The sequence below is a fragment of the Carica papaya genome, chromosome 3 (genome assembly GCF_054855325.1).
Source record: "Carica papaya isolate Zhongbai chromosome 3, ASM5485532v1, whole genome shotgun sequence".
Taxonomy (NCBI): Eukaryota; Viridiplantae; Streptophyta; class Magnoliopsida; order Brassicales; family Caricaceae; genus Carica; species Carica papaya.
Genome location: NC_142311.1, coordinates 9,082,857 through 9,103,933, shown reverse-complemented (window position 1 = coordinate 9,103,933; position 21,077 = coordinate 9,082,857). Strand labels below are relative to the sequence as shown.

Here is a 21,077-nt window from a genome sequence, read left to right as displayed (position 1 = left end):
CTATAAAATAAAAGACTCTCAAACCACACAATTTTCTTGATCAACATCTCTTAAATTTAAACTTGTATTTTGAAATATACTTTTGAACTTTGCTAAGAGAAAATTTGATAATCATGAAAACATATTTTATAGAAGAACACCATCATATAAGAATTTCCATGGAGAAATATGTCCCATAAACTAACTTTTTTTTTTTTTAACATGGGAGGAAAATCCCCATGCCGACCTTATCATAAAATATGAACGGGCATGGGAGAAAATTTTTGTTCCCTTTCCATATTTTCTCTCATCGCATAAATCTTGAATCTATTTTCAACTATGATTAGGTTTACTGTTTAAAGTAAGATAAAAATTAAAGGTCAAATTTAATATCGTTTAAATTGATAATTTAATTAACCATCAATCACTTATTTTTTTTAAAAAATAAATTTATGAATTCATTAATTAATTTATGCGCATATATTAATAATTATAATATAATAAAAATAACTTTTGCACAAAAATATATACGAAAATACAATAAACTTTATCACACCTTATTATATATAAATGAATGTATCAACAATTTAGTTATAAACATTGGTTGATCATGACAAAAATTGATATTAAAATTTGATTTTTTTTTTGTTTTACTTAATATCCTTTAACCATATTTTTCGAAGAGAAAAAAAATTTCTTAGTTGAATTTTTAGTTATTTATTTTTTTACATTATAGATATAGTGACTTTTAATCATAACGTACTCATTATTTTTAAAACTCTTGACATTATAACTTTTAATAAGAGTGTGTCATAATATTATTAAAATTTTATATAGTCATATGTGACATTTATCTCGAAATGAACAAACTTAATTTAAAAAAAAAATAATTCATTATAATATTTATCTATAAAAAACTCTAACTATATAATAAAATATTTATATTTTTACATCAATCCCATTATATACATTTGTATGTACTTATCTAAAACTCAACATATATACTCTTATATATTCAAACAACAATTAAAATTTTTTATAGCATAAGTGAAAAAATCTCAATAAGTACAAAGAACCAATAGGAGAAGGAAAAAAAATGCATAAACATGAAAATCAATCGAACTATCAGAAACCAAAAATGTCCGAATATTGATGAAATTTCAACAAAGTAAAAGCAAGTACTATTACATTTTTTACTTAAATTTTTCTTGTTGTAGTGGAACCATTGATTCGAACTCGACAAGTTCTATTTGGCAAAATCTCTTGTTTTTTCAAATTATAGTTTTTTATTACATTTGAAGGCAATATTTTTGAAGTCGAAGATTTAATCTTCGTGGTAATAACTTCTGTCTTCATTTCTTTCTCTTCTCTAAAATTATGTTTATTTGGAGCCAAAGATTTTTCACTACTTACTTTGTTTCTACAACCGATGACTCTATCGTTATCTGCAAACAAAATTTAAAATAAAAATGTTTAAACAATAAAATAATAGAACATTAACATTATATTACTAGAATATCAATAAAAAATTATTATTGTTTAGAATAATAATGAAAGATCACAAAAAATTATGTAAAATTAGTGAGATATAATTACCTGGGCTAGACAGAATTGCCCTTGGTCGGAAAACAAAATTAGCTCTACCGTCTAACTTGTTATCGTACTGATTTATTTGTTTCTTATCGTTTTGTACTGTATTCGATAATAAAATATTAAATATTGAATCTAATGATTTTTTAAAACAAAGTAAGTAAAAAAAAAAAAGCAACCTTCATTGGATGCAGAATTAAGAGAATGGTTTGGTATATTTGGGACATAAATCTCTGTGGGTCTCTTAATTGAAGTTAAGGATCCACTTGAGTGCTCTTTAGCTGCAAATTTTAATTAAACTCAGGATTAGAATACTGTAGAACATAAGAAAGCATTATATTTGAAATTAAAGTAATGTCAATTGGGTAAATGGGTATCATAAGATCAAAGCGAAGATGAAAAATTTGGTAATTACTTGTAAATTTTTTAAGAAAAATTTGAAGAAAAAACAAAGAGAAAAGCTTTATAGATAAGAGTATTTAATATAATACCTTGGGAAGAGAGAGCTTTCCCTGTTACTGCTTCAATGAAACTGAGAAAGACAGAGCCATCATTCTCTTCTTTGTTTCTCATCTCCACCCTTGGGCGCACTTGAATGGACACAAAACAAGGAAGCAAGAAGTTTTCATGTTTAAGAAAATTACAAAGGAACCCAATTTGAAATTCCAATAAATATACATATACATAATCTTAGATTCACGAGTAAAAAAGGATATACTTATATATCATACAAAAACATAATCGAGAGGGCAAAAAAAGAAGTACGATTAGAGGGATGAGGAGATGAGAGGAAACCCACTTTTGGTTTGAATTCAAAGTGAAGTCTGGCCGTCGATGAGATCTGTAAGTTCAAAATGCAGAAATTGGATGAAGAAAAATGGGTAATCCAGAGAGTACTTAAAATGAAGTAGGTGGTTTGGGGGAGGTGGGGGGGGGGGGGGGGGGGGAAGAAAAAAGAAAAAGGTGCAGATTTCTTGACTTGAAAACCAAGATGGAAGGATTCTCCAATCTGATTTTCTGACAATTTTCAATTATGTTTGCGTTTCTGGGAGGGAACCTGCACAGGGAATACTTCTCTCTCCTCCTTTAGACAATACATATTATCGTTAATAAATTACGTCATATATTTAATAAGATGTATGAATTTTTATTTAAATATTTAATTTAAAATTATAAAAAAATATTAATTTTGTCATATAAAATAAATTATTTAACACATGGTAGGTAAATGAATTATTTACTATACTTACTGGTATTAATAATTTCTGTTTGAAAATATTTTTTAATAAAAATAATAATTAAATTATATTTTATATTTTAAAAATTAAAATGAAAAATTTTAACCTATTTTCTCAAATATTTAAATGCGATCTAAATAGAAGTAAATTAAATGTCTTAAATAAATATAAAACTAAATAATTACACTCTTGTCCATCACTTTAGGAACGGCCCAAAAAACCTAAACCCAGTTCCTGCACAAAACCCTTCTCTTCTTTTCTTCCTCCATCGTCTTGCTCCGCTGAACTTTGGAAGTCGTCAGGTTCCGCACCAAAACTCACAACACCATGGCCTCACAATCCAGGAGAAGCGGAGCCGGGAAGGCAGATCCTGGAATTCTGACCAAAGTCACCAACTCCCAAATCGTCTCTCGCGGAAAGCAAGCCGCTAACGACGCCGTTTTCGTATCCAAGAAGTTGCTGCGTAGCACCGGCAAGGCGGCGTGGATCGCCGGCACTACCTTTCTCATCCTCGTAGTTCCTTTAATCATCGTGATGGATCGCGACCAGCAGCTTAGCGATATCGAGCTTCAGCAGGCCAGCCTTCTCGGAGCCCCGCCGATGTCTGCATCACAACCTGCTCAAAAGTAAAATGATATTTGTCGTCGTCATCTTTTGTTTTCTGTTGCTCTTTCTTAGGTTCATTTAGTGGCAGTTCCAAGTGAGCGATGCTGTCGAGTCGTGTTAGAGGTTTGAGGATACTGTACAACAATAATTTATATTGCTTTTTAGGGTTACCCCCCCTCCCCCTTTCCCTTGTTATGATTGAACTTGGTTTTCAATGCATTTTTCTGCTGTGCCATGTTGTTTTGTTCTGAATAGGGCTTTTGTGAGTTGTTTCCGATATCAGGAGGGATAAAGTAAATGGTGCATCAGGAATAAAATGGCTCTTAATTTCAGCTGGTAATTTTTATGTTCTCGTTTGCACTATTGCATCTAGAAGGTTGAGAGTTTGAAGAACACAAATAAAAACCTTTTTGTGGCCGTCTCTTTCATGGAAGAATGAGGTATTAGAGTCTCCACTAATATTTGTATTTGGTATTTCAAAAAAAAAAAAAAATTGTATTAGGGACCTCTTTCATGAAAGAATGAGCTGTATGTAACATATATAGTTGACAGACTTGGTTGAGTAGTTGCACATGCTTATTTTACAATCTTTAGTCATTTTGAATGATTTTCTCTATTGCGGGACATTTGATCAATGTATACTGCTCAATCCAGTAAAAATAAGGTAAAGAACATAAGTTGCTGATGCCATTTTTAGCTTTGGATGTTTTGACTGCTTAAGAGAGTTTTCCATTAGGGATTGGTTTCTTCTTTTACATGTGATTGTTGCGGTATCATCTGCAGTACATTTCTCATGAGTTGATCAAATCAAATTTTGTTATGAAGAATGAAAGTGGATGTATTGCCTTTAAGTTGTTCTGCGGACACCCTCAACCTAACAGGAATAGTATTTTCCTGATCAATTGTCACAAATGTCTCATTGTAAAGGTTTGTTTCTGCTTTTATATGTGGTTGTTGAGGTTTCCTCTGATTTTTGTGAGTTAAAGAATAACACTTTCTCGTGTCAAGTGGAAATGGATGAATTTCGTTGTGAGTTGCTCTACGGAATTACTGGATTTTACTGTCAATTTACTCAAATGTGTATCACCATACAAGTTTGCTTGCCTTGGTTAACGTTAGATTTTTTATATCTGTGTGTTTGACAATTTTTGTTGCGAACTATAGATCCTTATTTGTCGACAAATTACACAACCCAACATGATTATTCTTTGCTAGTTCAGGTAATCTCTGTCAGATCAAAAAGAAAAATTAAGCTTTTTGATTTTTTTGGTTGTAAGTTCTTGACCATTGTCTTGAATGAAGTGATGAGGAACTGTTTCCTACTTGTTTGATTTTGTAGTATGGACCTAGGAAATTGAGAATTAGCCAGGTCCAAATAGCTGCAACTATGTCGGGTTATATTTTGAAAAGCTAGGTTTTTGGAGGACTTGGAACATTATTAAATTAGAAGAGCTTGAAATAATCCAGGATCTCTGTGAGTTGAAGTATTGAGATCTCAAGCTTAAGTACGCCATGAAATTTCTATCAAGCAATGTGGGTATGCATAACAGTTAGTATTGATTCTGAAGATGTGGCCTTATGGATGAAATTGGTCATGGAGGTTTGGACTAGAAATAAGGTTCAGCCTGCATCTAAGTCATGATGCCTGCCAATTATCCTTCTCACTAGCTAAGAATGTCACAATTTGTTTTTCAGAAGAGTTGCCATTGGACCTCCTCTTGTTGAGGCTACATATCTTATTGAGCAAATGGCAGCCAACTGCTGGAAACATTCAGGAATGACCAGTCATTGGTATGCAATTGCCAGTGTGGTCTTTCTCCTGGAATGTACATTCGTTGATGTTAGCTTACTTTCTCTTCTGCTCTGTGATCTTTGTTATTCTTAATAGGCTATTGCTGTTACCTGCCCAATTATAAGTTCTGTTCAAGATTGTCACGAAGTGACATTTCATTTTGTTGTGAATGTAATGTCTCTGCAAGTATCGATATCGGAACTCAGATCAAAGTCTCTTGGGGCAGGTCCTGCTGTCCTAGCATTCACTTAGGAGTAGCATCTCTGAATTATTTGATAGTTGCCTAATGGTTTCTGAACCCTTATCTGCTAATCATTAGATCTTAAGATTCTTGTCATGAGGCAGGGAGCAAAATACAGATCAGATAAACTAAGGATCCATTGTGTACGATTCTTTTTCTCTGCGGGCTAGGTTGGCAGAGAAAGTTGTTTAGTGTGAACGAACCAGTTTTGATCCTTTCAAACATCAAGTCCTTTGCTGGGACCTAAAGGCAGGACTTTATTATATATAGTAAATAGATGTGGCCCCAGATGCATCCTGGGCTTTTCACAAAATCAATCCCCTCGGTTGCCTTAATACCTTAGCAATGAAGAGAAGCAATGAAATATGTTTTACTTTTCCCCTTCCTTTAGGTGCTCTTACTTTATTATGAAAGCAACTCATTTGGATGTGAAATGACACAGAACCACATTATTGATTGCTTAAGGTATATTATTAACCCTTATATTAGTTGACCAATTGCGGACTTAATCTCTTAAAGTTCCTGTATAGACAAATTTGACGGATGATTGATGCTAATAGACTAACTGGTGACTATATTTAACACTCGATATAATGGGTGCCGTAATCAAATCCAATCTCCGGTGTCATTTTTACTATAAATGTGTATTGAGTAGAGACAGAAAATTTAGGTGAAGAAGGAGTGGGGATGTTAGAAGGAGACGAAAGTTGTTTACTTGGTTGTATCTGATTGTGTAAATTTTGTGCATGTACAAAGAGATAAAAGTTAGTAGCATATATATAGACATGTTGTCCCACAAATTCAATTGCTTTTCCTAAACCCTAAATTGCTTTTCTCTTTCAAAACAGAGGCTCCCTCTTTTGATTTTGTTTTTCTTCTATTGTGATGTACCCACCCAACTCCATTGAATCTAATCACCGGGTTGCCAATCTTGATCAAAATATTTTCCAATTCGCTTCTCGGTAGTCAATAATCTGCACATGATTTTGAAACACGATGAATGAGATGCCAAATTAACTACACAAATGAATAAGATGTCAAAAGTTGCTGCCGAGTCTTGATTCTCACCGACACGTTTCTTCAGCACAGATTTGGCAAACAACAGACAAACCACCAAAAACCCAAAAGCTGCTACTCCCCCAACTGCAATCGCCACTGTCCTCTGCGTGTGTTGCTTTGATGATCCTATTCAATTAACCATATTACAGTCATTTAAACACCCTCGTAAGCACCCGCCTTCCTAACTTCACATACATGCATATATATATATATATATACACACACACACACACACACCTTCTATAAAAGCATAAATTAAAGGGCATTTCTTCTTCAAAAAACACGGAAGAGAAAACAAAATGATAACTTTCTACTTATTTTTACCTGATGATGGATTAATGGTGGGCACCCCATTTGGGTAATAACTGTAGCTAACATAACATTTATGGAGATAAGCCTGTCCTGAAATTGACTCACCACATTCACTTTCAACTTTCTCAAACCCACTCTTCAAGCAATCACCACAGTCACTACTCGCCAAATCACCTTCACACTGACCCAACACGTAAACAGACTGATAAACCCCTGTGTAAAACAATCCACCGCCATTGTTCTTCACTCCATTCACCGCCGTATCAAACGCCATCTTCCTCCTCTCCTCAAACCCACCTCCACTCGCCTGAATCGACCCACAAACCTTGTACAACAGCTCTGTTTCTGCAACCTGCTTGAACCCGGCCACCTCGTACCTTAAGTAACACCCACTGAGCTGCACTCTCGCCGCGACGGCTTTACCGCAGAGTTTGTTAATCAGTTCTGGGATCTTGCCGATGCAGGTGGAGCACTGACCGGTGGTGAGGTCTCCTCTGCATTGGTAGAGTCCTCTGATGGCAGTCCGGTCGTCGCCAGACGTGGTTGTCCAGAAAATCTTCTGGGAAGACTGCGAAACCATGGATGACAATAGGGTTTTGAGGTTCTGCGAGTACAACCCAGATGAGTCTTGAAAGTTCTGGTCCGCGCAGCCCTTGAAAACCAAGTTGGTATAATCTACAGCAGTCGCGGCAACGGTCAAAAAGCCAAAAAAGATTGTCAAGTGGATCATCACGGAAACAGAGATGAGAAGGAGGAGGAAGAAGAAGGATTCTTTAGGGAAACCCATTTGGGGAAGTATGCGGAAATTATAAACGAAACCTTTTTCTGTTTATTTCTTGTGGTTTTCAAAAACATGGGCAGGGTTTTCTTCAGGTTTTTCTTTTGAAATTCTGATACAGCTGATCTGGGTTTTGTTTTGTTTTTTTTGCCATCTAGAGTGGTCCTTTAAAGGAGCTTTTTTTAGGTTTTTTTTTTCTCGTGTTCTCCTATTTTCTGGTTTTAACTCCAATACGTTATTAGTAAATTTTTGGCTATCAATAAAATGTTAGTTGGGTTATTAATTTCATAACATGGTGTACCTATTTGGTAATGTATTTTTGAAATATATATATATTTTTATATAATTTCCTGTTCAAAAGCTTAATTTAATCACACTAACACACTAATTAATTAAATTTTAAACTCATCAAATTTAAGTGAATATTTAATTTTTAAAAAAATTAAATTTTTTATTAAAAAATTAATATTGGAAAAAGTAAATTATTTTAAAAAAATAGTGATTGATTGATTTTGTTAAAAAGTGGAATGTAATAAAATTTGATTCTGGTGTCCAGCTTGGAAGTACAAATGCAGTGCCTCGTCAGTCATGGGTCCACTCCAGCTTTGACTGATTAATCCTATCCATTTCTTTACTCACATCTGTATGCCTGTGTTGCTCTGTACGGGTATTAAATATTGAACAACTATTATACATACATACATACATACGTATACGTATACATATACATACACACGTACATACATACATACATACATACATATATATATATATATATAATGGAAAAAAGAAAGTAAGAGATTATGAGGGGATCTAATCCTACGAACTTTGTTATTGAAATGCTTATGTGCTTATGTACTGGACCGGTGCTTCATGGATTTTAATCAATTGAAATTGACAGAGTGTAATAACTGCATATATAATATATATGTTAAAATAATTATAAAAATAATACTAATATAATTCATTTAATTTTACATTAAATACGTTAATTATGATAATTTTTAATTATTAATTCAGTTTAATAATTCTGTTTTATTTTACGATTTATTTATTTATTTTTATGTTTTGTCAAATGTTCGACATGAAATTAAGAAATTTAATCTTTCTTGCCATTGATATTTAGATCATTAAAATGAATTAATGAAATTAATGAAAGCATTAGCTATATCATAAATATCTTGTGTTATGATTTATATTATGAAAAGTTAATAATTTATAAAGTTTAATTATAAATATATTATGTTATTCGAATTTACTATATTATTAGGTGGAATCTGCTGATTTCATATAAAAAAATTCATCGTTTATTTTTTTTTTAATATATAAAAAAAATCAAATGTAAGCGATAATTTGGTGTTGACATTATTTAGATTCGTATAATTACATGAAGTTAATTGAATTTGTTGTAGATAGATGCTTAAGTTACATAGAGGATTGAATTTTTAAAAAATTTAAATATATGGTTATAGATATTAACTTTTATATAAAAATGCAAGAAATGTGGAGTTAATAGATTTTATGATAAATTTATGTAACACCCAAATTTATTATTTTTGTTTTTTAATTTATTTTAAAATTTTTGTTTAATTTTTTAATATTTAATTTATAAGGTTTTAATTTAATTTAAAAAAAATAAAAATAATAATAATAATACAATAAGGCAAAATTATTTTTAGAATTTAATTGAAATTGATTTTGAAAAAAAATGGTGAAAATTTAGATTATATGAGTATTTTTAAAAAGAAAATAAAAAACCGGAGGTTCACAACGCAATTTAGGAAAGTTGTGCCACGTCAGAATCCCAGTTAGCAACCTCGACCAACTAGAACACGCCTCGTGGCAAGGAAGCTGACACGGTAGACCACGCGGACGGAGCCACGTGAGCGATCCGCGTGCACGCGATCGAACGGTCCAGATCTCACGCGTGCGGACGACCCAAATCTCACTCACACGGACGACCCAGATCTTACGCGTGCGGATGACCCAGATTGAATCACGCACGGACGGCCTAGATCGCATCGCGATGGACGATCTAGATTTATTTTCATTTTAATCGCAATCGGACGGCCAAGATTAAATCATAATGGACGGCTGAGATTAAAAGGGGAAGGTTATAAATAACCTCACCCACACCCAACCCCAAACCTTAGCCGCCAGTACCCTCGCCGGAGAAGAAGAACCAGTCGCCGGAGGAGCCGGCCGCTGCCACACGCCACAGCACCGGAGGGTTTTCCGAAGTTCAGCAGTGCCGCCGCGACTTCCCTCGGTTTTTGCCTCCGATGAAGCCCTTTCCGGTTCCCATTCGATGCAATTTTTACACCACTGTGATCACCGTCATTTTCTCTACAGGTTGACTGGAGCAAAACATTAAACCGCGACTTGTGCCGGAGAAGCCGCTGCACCCGAGAGCTCTGCCGCCGGTAAGTCTCGGTTTTTCGTGATTTTTTGGCCCACCGAGGGCCCTAGAGTTGTTTTATCACAGAAACCAATGCAACTTTGGTCGAATTTAGCCGAAAACGGCCAATGCGAGGCGGATCGCCGCCGCACTGGAATTCCGATATTGGCCGAAAAGGAGTCGTGGGTCTGATTTAGGATTTTTTAGGACATGTGCAGGTACCGGTAGTGCGTTTCAGTTTTCTAAAAAAAATTCAAGAAATTTAGGGACAGCCTGTAGGCGCATTGTAGAGCCGATTTCAGACCCCGAAACAAGTAAAGATTTCTTACCCTATTTCCTATCACGGTATTAAAGCTCAATAAATAATAAAACGACATTTCATGAATTAATACATGTGTATAATTAATTAAGGTTACTAATGGCCCGAACCTTATGTATTTTTCAGTCAGTTGTTGTTTGATCTATCTTTCAGTTTTAAATGCAGTATGGTATTTGATGTATTTATTTTATGATTTTGTATGCATGAATCATAGTTTCTTTTATTATGGTTTGAATTATGGTGAACCCGATGTTGTGTTGTTTTGTTTGGTGTTCATTATTGGCTTACGTGTTTGTGCATGATTGGATAATTGAGATCAAATAAAATGGAAAAAAGGTTATGTGAATTGATAAATGGATAATGTGGACAGCCTGACTAGATATCCTGGGAGATGGTGGACGGACCGGATCCGTAGGGAACCCTACCGAGAACGTGGTCTCTCATATCGGATGGGGTATGGAGACCTTATGTGTTTTGGCGTCCATACCGGACAGGGTATGGGGACAGCCCGTTTCACCCTCATACCGGACAAGGTATTGAGGTTTATGTTTTTGGCGCCCATACCGGACGGGGTATGGGGACGGCCCTGGAATCAGGTTATTAATGTTAATAGTTCACGTGTAGCGGGGACCCCTTATGGATCTCCATGGATACTAGTAGGCTGGTAAAAGAGTAGAATTATTGTCTGATTATTGAAGTGTAAAAGTATAACATGTGTTATGTTACAAAGTGTATATGATTTTATGATGTTTATAATGTTATTGTTTTCATATATTATTTTCATGAATCTCACCGAGACAAGTGGACAGTAAAGGTTTTTATTATTAATAAATGAGTTTGTTATAAATTATGCTATATTGGTCGTTTTTGTTTTCTATCAACCTTTATTTCTGTGGCAGTGAGATAGTGTGATGTCTTTACTGGGGTAGTGTAGCTGATTCCTTACTTAACCATTTCAAATCAGGAAGACGTAGTTCCCGAGCCCGTTCCGCAGGAAGACGGCGAGTTAGATGCTTAAAGATTTTATAGTTCTATTTATAGTTTTTATTTCGAGTATTTCTTTTAATTAGTTTATTTTTTCATACGTTGAATACGTTTATGGTTATTGTGTAAGGGATGTTAATCAGAATTTTTATTTCGCTTCCGCATTTAAGATTTTTAATACATACATCTTCATTTAAATTTCCGGGGTCGTGACAGTTGGTATCAGAGCCGTGTTCCTCGGACTCATCCCTTATACAATAATGTTTAGAGAAATACCTACCGATAAATCGTTACTCAACTCTTCCGTGTGAAATGCAGGTGCAAAGAAATGAGAAGAGGAAGATCCCCACTAAACCGAGCAGCCTGGGATGATTCGCTTTGGGAAGATGTGGACAGAATATTTGAGATGCTGGAAATGATCATGGCCACCCAGCAAGGTCGAGAGGAGAGAAGGGAGTTACCCGAACCTCCCCCACTATCACGGGTTGAGCCACTGCTACAGCAAGCGGATCCCGAGCCACCCCGGCACGAGCCTGCTCCACCACGGTACCACCCGGCACCACCGATGCAATATAAACCAGTGCCCCAGCCACCGTACTGCCCAGCATCGCCACAGTACAATCCGGTGCCCCCACCATATCAGCAGGTGCCACCACAAGGCCCCCCAGTCTATCCCCAGCCGGGCCCAGTCCATCTTCCACGGGACTCAGCTCCTTCCTTGATCGAGCCAAGCTACATAAAGAGGTATAGGAGGCTGAACCCTTCCACTTTTGCAGGGGGATCCTCTTTCGAAAATGCCCAGTACTGATTAGTGGAGACTGAGAGAGCCTTCAAGACCTTTAGAGTGGTTCTTAAGCAGAGAGCTGCCCTTGCTTCTTACATGCTGGTAGGGGAAGCAGGTCGTTGGTGGGAGCTCAAGCAGGCCACCCTGCCTACACCAGCCACTTGGGAGCAGTTCTTAGCGGCCTTCCATGCGGAGTATCTCCCATCCGACACCTAAAGGAGATGGAGTTTATTCAGCTGGTCCAGGAAAATATGACGGTATCGGAATATGCTAGTAAGTTCCTAGAGCTGGGCCGATACTCTTCGGAGACATTGATAGATGAAGGTAGGAAGGCCAGGAGATTCCACTGGGGCTCCGCCCTGAAATCAAGCAACACTAATTGGTACTGGAGCTCAAGACATACTCAGCCGTTCTAGCAAAAGCACAGATTATGGAGAGGAGTTTCAACATCCGTCCTCAGTTAGCAGGGAGTCACCGACCCTCAGCTCTACCCCGTAGACCAGCACCTATTGTGCCGGTCCAACCAAATAAGAGGCCCAGACCAGTGATCCAGGCCCCTCCTCAGGCTTTAGGGGTAGCACGTGGAAAGATCTGCTAGTACTGTTGCAGGGATCACGGGGACCAACCATGCTACTGCCTCAACAACACCTGTCGCATATGTGGTAGTGCCCAGCACTATGCGAGAGAGTGCCCGAGGAACTAGAACCAATGAAGACCTCCTTTTCAGGGCAGGGTTTACAACCTTACCCAACAGGATGCCGACACCGACCCGGACGTGGTGCAGGGTATGTACACTATCTGTGACCATATTGCTCATGTTTTATTTGACACTGGTACATCGCATTCATTTGTTTCACATGTTTTTGCTTCAAAACTTAATGTATCACCTGATAAACTTAATTCATTGTTGTTTGTGTCTATTGCTGGAGGTGAAACACTATTAGGGGAAGTTATCTACAGGGCTTGTGCCGTGGAGATAGCAAATAGAAAACTGAGTGTAGACCTGATAGGGTTAGACACGGGAGATTTTGATGTAATCTTAGGAATCGATTGGTTAGCGGTGAATCATGCCACCATAGATTGCTTTAACAAGAAGGTTGTATTTAATCCTTCCAATGAGGAGCCATTTACAAATTAATAAAATCATTTAGTATTTATTCATTGATGGTAAGTTTTCTTAATTTTTTAGTACCTTAATCTTGTTATTTTCTCTAACTAGGCAAGCCCAAGAAAGAAGTTTATATCCAAGAGATTCTGGTAGTCCGAGACTTTCCAGATTTCTTTTCGGATGAACTACCCAGACTGCCAGTGGATAGGGAAGTCAAGTTCACTATAGACTTACAGCCAGGCACCCAGCCCATTTCGGTTGCTCCTTACCGCATGAGCCGCATTGAGATGGAAGAGCTGAGGAAACAAATTACTGAATTGCAAGACAGTGGTTTTATTAGACACAGTGTGTCCCCTTGGGGTGTCGGAGTCACTTTTGCAAGGAAAGAAAATGGAACGTTTAGACTGTGTATTGATTACAGTGGATTGAATAAGGTTACAATCAAGAACAAATATCCCATTCCCAGAATCGATGACCTTTTCGATTAGCTGTAGGGTGCACAGGTCTTCTTTAAAATAGACCTGCGATCAGGCTACCATCAGGTGAAGATAAGAACAGAAGACATCCCCAAGACGGCCTTTCGAACTAGGTACGGACACTATGAGTTCCTGGTCATGCCATTTGGGCTAACCAACGCCCCAACAATCTTTGTGGATCTGATGAGCAGGGTCTTCAGAGAGTTCTTGGATCAATTTGTTATTGTGTTCATCGATGACATCTTAGTCTACTCAAAAAGTAGAGAAGAACATGCTCACCATCTTGTCCAAGTTTTGCAGGTCATCAGAAACAAGAAGTTATATGCAAAGTTGAGTAAGTATGGATTCTGGCTTGAGCAAACCGCCTTCCTAGGACACATCATATTGAAGGAAGGGGTATCAATGAACCTTGAAAACGTTGAAGCGATACTTGGCTGGGAGAAGTTGACATCAGTTAAAGAAATTCGGAGTTTCCTGGGGATGACAGGTTATTACCACAGGTTTGTTGAAGGATTCTCCAGCCTAGCAGCTCCTCTAACCCGACTCACGAAGAAGAATGCCAAATTTGAGTGGACTGCGAAAGAAGTTTTTCAGAATTGAAGAAGCGGTTGACTACTGCACCCGTACTGGCTTTACCGAGTGGATCGGGAGGATATACAGTTTATAATGATGCCTCCTATCTAGGCATGGGTTGTGTCCTGATGAAGCATGGAAAGGTCATAGCATATGGGTCCAGACAGTTAAAGAATCATGAGAAGAATTATCCCACCCATGACTTGGAGCTTGCCGCAATCATACATGTCTTGAAAACCTGGCGCCACTACTTATACAGAGAGACCTTTCAGATCTATACCGATCATAAGATTTTGAAACACATATTCACTCAGAAGGATCTCAACATGCATCAGAGAAGATGGATGAAACTCCTTAAAGACTATGATTGTGATATCTTATACCATTCGGGTAAGGACAACGTGGTAGCAGATGCTCTCAACAGGAAAAGTGCAAGTATCTTAGCCCATTTGATGGTTTCAGAATGCAGGCAAATTAGGGCCACACAACAGGTTCGACTCCCGACTTGAGGAGAGCCACATGTTTGGGCCGCCTGACAGTCCAGCTCGAGTTAATCCAGATAATAAGAGAAGCCCAGTGAGTCAACCCCGCCCTAGTAGCCCGCAAGAATGATGCAGAACAGGGAGTGAGCTTAGAATTCTGAATCTCTGCATATGGATTACTCCGTTTCTAAGACAAAGTGTGTGTCCCAGATGACAATGAGTTAAAGAGAGATATCATGACAGAGTCTCATAGCTCGAAATTTGTCATGCATCCAGGAAGTACCAAAATGTACCAAGGCATGCGACTCCAGTTTTGGTGAAATGGGATGAAGAGAGACATAGCCGACTTTGTATCCAAGTGCTTGGTATGTCAACAGGTCAAGGCATGGCATCAATGCCCAGGTGGGCTACTTCAGTCGTTACCTATTCCGGAGTGGAAGTGGGAACACATCACCATGGACTTCGTAACGGGATTACCAAAGGCACGTTCAGGACATGACGCCATCTGGGTAATCGTTGACCGACTTACCAAATCTTCCCACTTCTTGACCATCAGAATGACCGACACGTTGGACAAGGTTGCAAGAATGTATATCCGAGAAATAGTCAGATTGCACGGAGTTCCAATGACAGTGGTATCCGACAGGGACCCTAGGTTCACTTCTCAGTTTTGGAGTAGCTTTCAACAAGCCATGAGAACAAAGTTGTCTCTCAGTACTACCTTCAATCCTCAAAATGATGGACAATCAGAAAGGACAATTCGTACGCTTGAGGATATGCTCCGAGCATATGTCATTGACTCCGGGGGTCATTGGGACGACCATCTACCCCTGATAGAGTTCGCCTACAACAACAGCTACCAAGCAAGCATCGGCATGGCTCCATATGAGGTGTTATGTGGGCGCCCGTGCAGATCACCGATTTGTTGGGAAGAAGTGGGCGATAGAAGATTGTTCGGCCCGGAGTTGGTAGAGGAGACCACGTCTAAAATAGTTAAAATCAGAAAAAATATTCAGACGGCTCAGAGCAGGTAAAAGATTTATACGGACACCCGAAGGAGAGATTTAGCGTTTGAGAAAGGCGACCGGGTGTTCCTTAAGGTCACTCATTTCAAGGAAATTAGTAGGTTCGGGAGGAGGGAAAAATTGAACCCTTGATTTATTAGACCTTTTGAAATCTTAGACAGGATTGGTACTGCTGCCTACAGACTAGCACTGCCTCCAGAGCTCTCCAAGATTCACAATGTGTTCCACGTATCCATGCTACGAAAGTACAACCCGGACCCCTCTCATGTCTTGGCTCATAAACTTCTTCCACTCCTAGAGAACTTATCTTATGAAGAAGTAACAGTCGGTATCACGGACCAAAAAAGCAGGATACTCCGCAACCGAAAAATATCATTTGTAAAGGTCGTGTTGCAGAATCACACGCCAATGGAGGCCACCTGGGAGCTATAATCAGATTTTAGAGCCCAGTATCCCCATTTGTTCGACCAAGAGTAAGAGGCAAATTTGGGGGACCAAATTTCTTTAAGGGGGAGAGAGTTGTAACACCCAAATTTATTATTTTTATTTTTTAATTTATTTTAATTTCTTTTAGAATTTTTGTTTAATTTTTCAATATTTAATTTATAAAGTTTAAATTTAATTTAATAAAAATAAAAATAAAAATAAAAATAAAAATAAAAATAATGATAAAATAGGGTAAAGTTATTTTTGGAATTTAATTCAAAATTGATTTTGGGAAAAATGGGTGAAAATTTGGATTCTATGGGTGTTTTTGAAAAGAAAATCGAAAATCGGAGGTCAAAATGCAATTTAGGAAAGTTGTGCCATGTCAACAGCCTAGTCAGCAGCCCCGACCAACCATAACACGCCACGTGGCAAGGAAGCTTACGCGGTAGACCACGCAGAAGGAGCCACGTAAGCGATATGCGTGTACACGATCGAACGGTTCAGATCTCACACGTGTGGACGACCCATATTGAATCATGCACGGACGGCCCAGATTGCATCACGATGGACGGTCCAGATTTATTTCCATTTTAATCGCGATCGGACGGTTCAGATTAAATCATGATAGACAGCTGAGATTAAAATAAGAAGCTTATAAATAACATCACCCACACCCGACCCCAAACCTTAGCCCCAGTACCCTCACCGGAGAAGAAGAACCAGTTGTCAGAGGAGCCGGCCGCCGCCACCGCACCGGAGGGTTTTCTGACAGCCAAACGAGGTAAATTTTCTCTCTTTGGCTCGTTTTTCGATGCTTAATCCGTCTATTTCCAAATCGGAGCCAAACCATCGGTCAATCGGCCGAAAAATACCACCGAAGTCTAGCGCCGCTGCCGCGACTTCCCTCGATTTTTGCCTCCGATGAGGCCCTTTCCGGTTCTCGTTTGATGCAATTTTTACACCACCATGATCACCGTCCTTTTCTCTACAGATTGACTAGAGCAAAACATTAAACCGCGACTCGCGCTGGAGAAGCCGCCGCACCCGAGAGCTCCGCCGCCTGTAAGTCTCAGTTTTTCATGATTTTTTGGTCCACCGAGGGCCATAGGGTTGTTTTATCGCAGGAACCAATGCAAGTTTGGCCGAATTCGGCCGAAAACGACCAACCCGATGCGGATCACCGCCGCGAGCGGCGGTGCCGTCGCCGAAGCACGGCGGTGCTGCCGTGCCAGAATTCCGATATTGGCCGAAAAGGGGTCCTGGGTCTGATTTGAGATTTTTTGGGACGCATGCAGGTACCGGTAGTGCGTTTTAGTTTTCCGAAAAAAATTCATGAAATTTAGGGACAGCCCGTAGGTGCATTGTAGAGCTGATTTCAGACCCCGAAATAAGTGAGGATTTCTCACCCTATTTTCTATAACGGTATTAAAGCTCAATAAATAATAAAACGACATTTCATGAATTAATACATGTGTATAATTAATTAAGGTTACTAATGGAGCCCGAACCTGATGTATTTTTCAGTTAGTTGTTGTTTGATCTATCTTTTAGTTTTAAATGTAGTATGATATTTGATGTATTTATTTTATGTTTTCGTATGCATGAATCATAGTTTCTTTTATTATGGTTTGAATTATGGTGAACCCAATGTTGTGTTGTTTTGTTTGGTGGTTATTATTGGCTTACGTGTTTGTGTATGATTGGATAATTGAGATCAAGAAAAATTAAAAAAATGTTATGTGCATTGATAAATGGATAATGTGGACAGCCTGACTAGATATCTTGAGAGATGGTGGACGGACCGGATCCGTAGGGAACCCTACAGGGAACGTGGTCTCTCATATCGGACGGGGTATAGAGATCTTATGTGTTTTGGCGCCCATACAGGACGGGGTATGGGGACGACCCGTTTCACCCTCATACCGGATGGGGTATTGAGGTTTATGGTTTTGGCGCCCATACCGGACGGGGTATGGGGACAACCCTGGAATCAGGTTATTAATGTTAATGGTTCACGTGTAGCGGAGACCCCTTATGGATCCCCATGGATACTAGTAGACTGGTAAAAGAGGAGAATTGTTGTCTGATTATTGAAGTGCAAAAGTATAATATGTGTTATGTTACAAAGTGTATTTCATTTTATGATGGTTATAATGTTATTATTTCCATATGTTATTTTCATGAATCTCACCGAGGCAAGTGGACAGTAAAGGTTTTTATTATTAATAAATGAGTTTGTTATAAATTATGATCAATTGGTCGTTTTTGTTTTCTACCAACCTTTACTTCTGTGGCAGTGAGATATTGTGATGTCTTTACTGGACTAGTGTATCTCATTCCTTACTTAACCATTTCATATCAGGAAGATGTGGTTCCCGAGTCCGTTCCGCGGGAAGACGGCGAGTTAGACGCCTAAAGATTTTATAGTTCTATTTATAGTTTTTATTTCGAGTATTTCTTTTAATTAGTTTATTCTTTCATACGTTGAATACGTTTATGGTTATTGTATAAGGGATGTTAATTAAAATTTTTATTTCGCTTTCGCATTTAATATTTTTAATACATATTTCTTCATTTAAATTTCCGGGGCCGTTACAATTTAAGTATATTGTTAGAGTATAACATAAATATATAAAATTATGGTATGTGTAGATGCAAGTTAATAAATTTTATATTAAAAAAAAATTAACAATACCACTTATGGATAATTTAAATATAATAAAAAATAAAATATTTTTGGTGTCAAAAGATATAATTTAAATGACATGATATTACTTAATTGACTCAAATTTGTCATACTCTATCTAAAACTAATTTTTAATATTTATTATTTTTTATAGTTGTGTTGTTATATAAAACTATTTGATTCTATGAAATAATTAATTATTAATGAATTTCATACATAGTGTTATAACTTGTAAGTATCTTCATCAAATCACTTTAAATTCATATGTAACTTTATGAATTAAAATGTTGTGCATGAAATTAATAGTTTAAAGCACGTAACTATGAACCACAATGTTAGGGGGTGCGAATCTCTCCTAGCCCACAACTAACTAAAGGGAAATGATATTTTTCTCTGCAGGTAGCAAAATTATGTTCGAAATAGCAGACTTAAAATTATGGAACTTAAAGGTGGGCCTTTTCTCGAAAAAGTCTTATTCATTCGTATATGGAGCTCCAGCACCCACTAGGTATACAAAAAAGTTGTGAGTATATGCTCATTCATGACTTCTATATCAAGGTTATCATGTTTAATAATATCAACTCAAATATTAATTATACGACATTAATTATTAATTACAAACTGGTTAAAATTAAAACCATTTAGGTTGTAATAAAAAAAAGTGACAAGACGAAAAAATATTAACTATACTTAGTAATTTAGTCGAATTGTTTATTTTTTTTATAAAAAAAAGAAGAAAAAACTTTGTTATTAATAATATAGTTGATGTGATAACGGACATAAAGTAATAAAAATAATTAACAGAGTACGCGAAACTTCTTCAAACAATAATCAACCATAAATCATAATATTAGAAACTTGGACATTAAACACATTATATAATCCACTATCTAGGTTATTACCATCAATTTTATGGTCATGCAATAATTATTAAATAGATGGTCATATTATTACTATAAGAGATTAATGTTATTATTCTGTCATTAACTTTAGATTTTTTAAGGTCAAAGAATTAAAAGATAGGGTAAGATAAATGTGAAATATTTACTCTTTATTCTTACTCACATTCTTCTATCTCTCTCTCTCTCTCGCTTTCTCGCGCACGCGCGCTTGCTCTCTCGCTCTTTTATTTACTTAGTTGGAGTGTCAAATTGATATGAAATTTGTGAACGATAGTTTGTTAACACACGAGTCACGTTGGGTTTTAATAATGTCTTTTCAAGCTTAGAGCAAGCATGAATTAAAACTCATAAGACCAACTCACTATTTTGGCAGCTAATCATGCCTAGTTATTATTATTAGAATATGGCTATTTTTGACTTCATTTATAATCATATATATTTTTTTTGTAGTGTATTTGGTGTTTTACTCATGTGACACCACATATATGCAAAGTAGAAGCCATATTCGTAAGAGTAATGTAAATTTTAAAACAATACCACGCCAATACCCAATTAGGATTAGGGTTAATCAGTATTTGGATGTATGTATGTGGATCGTAAAAATACATGAAAATTTTAAAACATCATGTCAAAGCAAGTATGAACAATAGGTAACATCATTATTGTTAACTATCATAGGTTTGAAGTTAAATAATTAATATTTTGTCGTTATTTAGACTTAACATGGGATTAATGTCGTTACTTGTTCCCATGCAGTCAAGTGATTTGATATTCATCATTATTTATATTTATGTCGTTAAGTGGAGTTAATAGATTTCGTAAAAAAAAATTAGTTATACAGTTGTAGAATCATACCGTTACGTAATTAAAGTGACTTCACAAAAAAGTTAACAGTTTTTTAAAATTAAGTTGTTCGTGTTTGTCGGTACATATAGTCGATTGATTCCAAAAAATATTATTGTCAGAATTTATGACGCATATAGAAATATGTAATTATTAGATTTCGTTTATTCATATTTAACTTGTAAAATTAAGTTAAATTAATTTCCTGCAAGTATTAATCGTAACGACGTAGATTTATTTTGTTATACAAAATCCATCATACTTTGTGATTATTTAAATTTATTATACAGTTATGTACAGTTGATTAATTAATTCCATCAAAAAATTATATCATTCATCCCTTAACATAATATAAATATGATATTGAGAGTGATAATTAAATAATGAAAAAGTCCAATTCATCTCTAGAGATTCATAAAATAATATACATACACAAAGAAACTAAATAATGTTAATGTTTTTGTGCATAAAAA

General features: G+C 36.7%; 3 protein-coding genes across 4 annotated transcripts; 1 reads left to right on the top strand and 2 right to left on the bottom strand.

Annotated features, from left to right (window-relative positions):
- Positions 1 to 1,026: 1,026 nt before the first annotated feature.
- LOC110811574 (uncharacterized) lies at positions 1,027 to 2,653 on the bottom strand. Of its 2 annotated transcripts, XM_022038108.2 has the most exons (5): positions 2,369 to 2,653; positions 2,061 to 2,159; positions 1,749 to 1,850; positions 1,576 to 1,671; positions 1,029 to 1,424 (listed from the first exon to the last, which is right to left on the bottom strand). In XM_022038108.2, coding segments are annotated over exons 1-5 (546 nt in total). In that variant the 5' UTR covers positions 2,370 to 2,653; the 3' UTR covers positions 1,029 to 1,176. The 2 variants fall into 2 exon arrangements, with proteins under 2 accessions (XP_021893801.2, XP_021893800.2); XM_022038109.2 differs by lacking the exon at positions 1,576 to 1,671 and having other exon boundaries at positions 1,027 to 1,424.
- A 345-nt stretch (positions 2,654 to 2,998) lies between these two features.
- LOC110811550 (mitochondrial import receptor subunit TOM9-2) lies at positions 2,999 to 3,648 on the top strand. The gene has a single exon (XM_022038084.2). The coding sequence runs from the start codon at positions 3,135 to 3,137 to the stop codon at positions 3,435 to 3,437; it is 303 nt and encodes a 100-aa protein (XP_021893776.1). The 5' UTR covers positions 2,999 to 3,134; the 3' UTR covers positions 3,438 to 3,648.
- A 2,505-nt stretch (positions 3,649 to 6,153) lies between these two features.
- PDLP1 (plasmodesmata-located protein 1) lies at positions 6,154 to 7,726 on the bottom strand. The gene is made up of 3 exons (XM_022038089.2): positions 6,830 to 7,726; positions 6,515 to 6,631; positions 6,154 to 6,420 (listed from the first exon to the last, which is right to left on the bottom strand). Exons 1-3 carry the CDS (start codon positions 7,602 to 7,604, stop codon positions 6,413 to 6,415), a joined length of 900 nt encoding a protein of 299 aa, XP_021893781.1. The 5' UTR covers positions 7,605 to 7,726; the 3' UTR covers positions 6,154 to 6,412.
- Between the last annotated feature and the right edge of the window lie 13,351 nt (positions 7,727 to 21,077).

Coding starts and splice junctions, on each gene's coding strand:
- LOC110811574 (XM_022038108.2), bottom strand. Junction 1,672..1,748: donor TAATTCTGCATCCAATGAAG/GTTGCTTTTTTT, acceptor TATCGAATACAG/TACAAAACGATAAGAAACAA. Junction 1,425..1,575: donor GGCAATTCTGTCTAGCCCAG/GTAATTATATCT, acceptor TTTTGTTTGCAG/ATAACGATAGAGTCATCGGT.
- LOC110811550 (XM_022038084.2), top strand. CDS start 3,135: ATGGCCTCACAATCCAGGAGAAGCGGAGCCGGGAAGGCAGATCCTGGA.
- PDLP1 (XM_022038089.2), bottom strand. CDS start 7,604: ATGGGTTTCCCTAAAGAATCCTTCTTCTTCCTCCTCCTTCTCATCTCT. Junction 6,632..6,829: donor CACCATTAATCCATCATCAG/GTAAAAATAAGT, acceptor TTAATTGAATAG/GATCATCAAAGCAACACACG.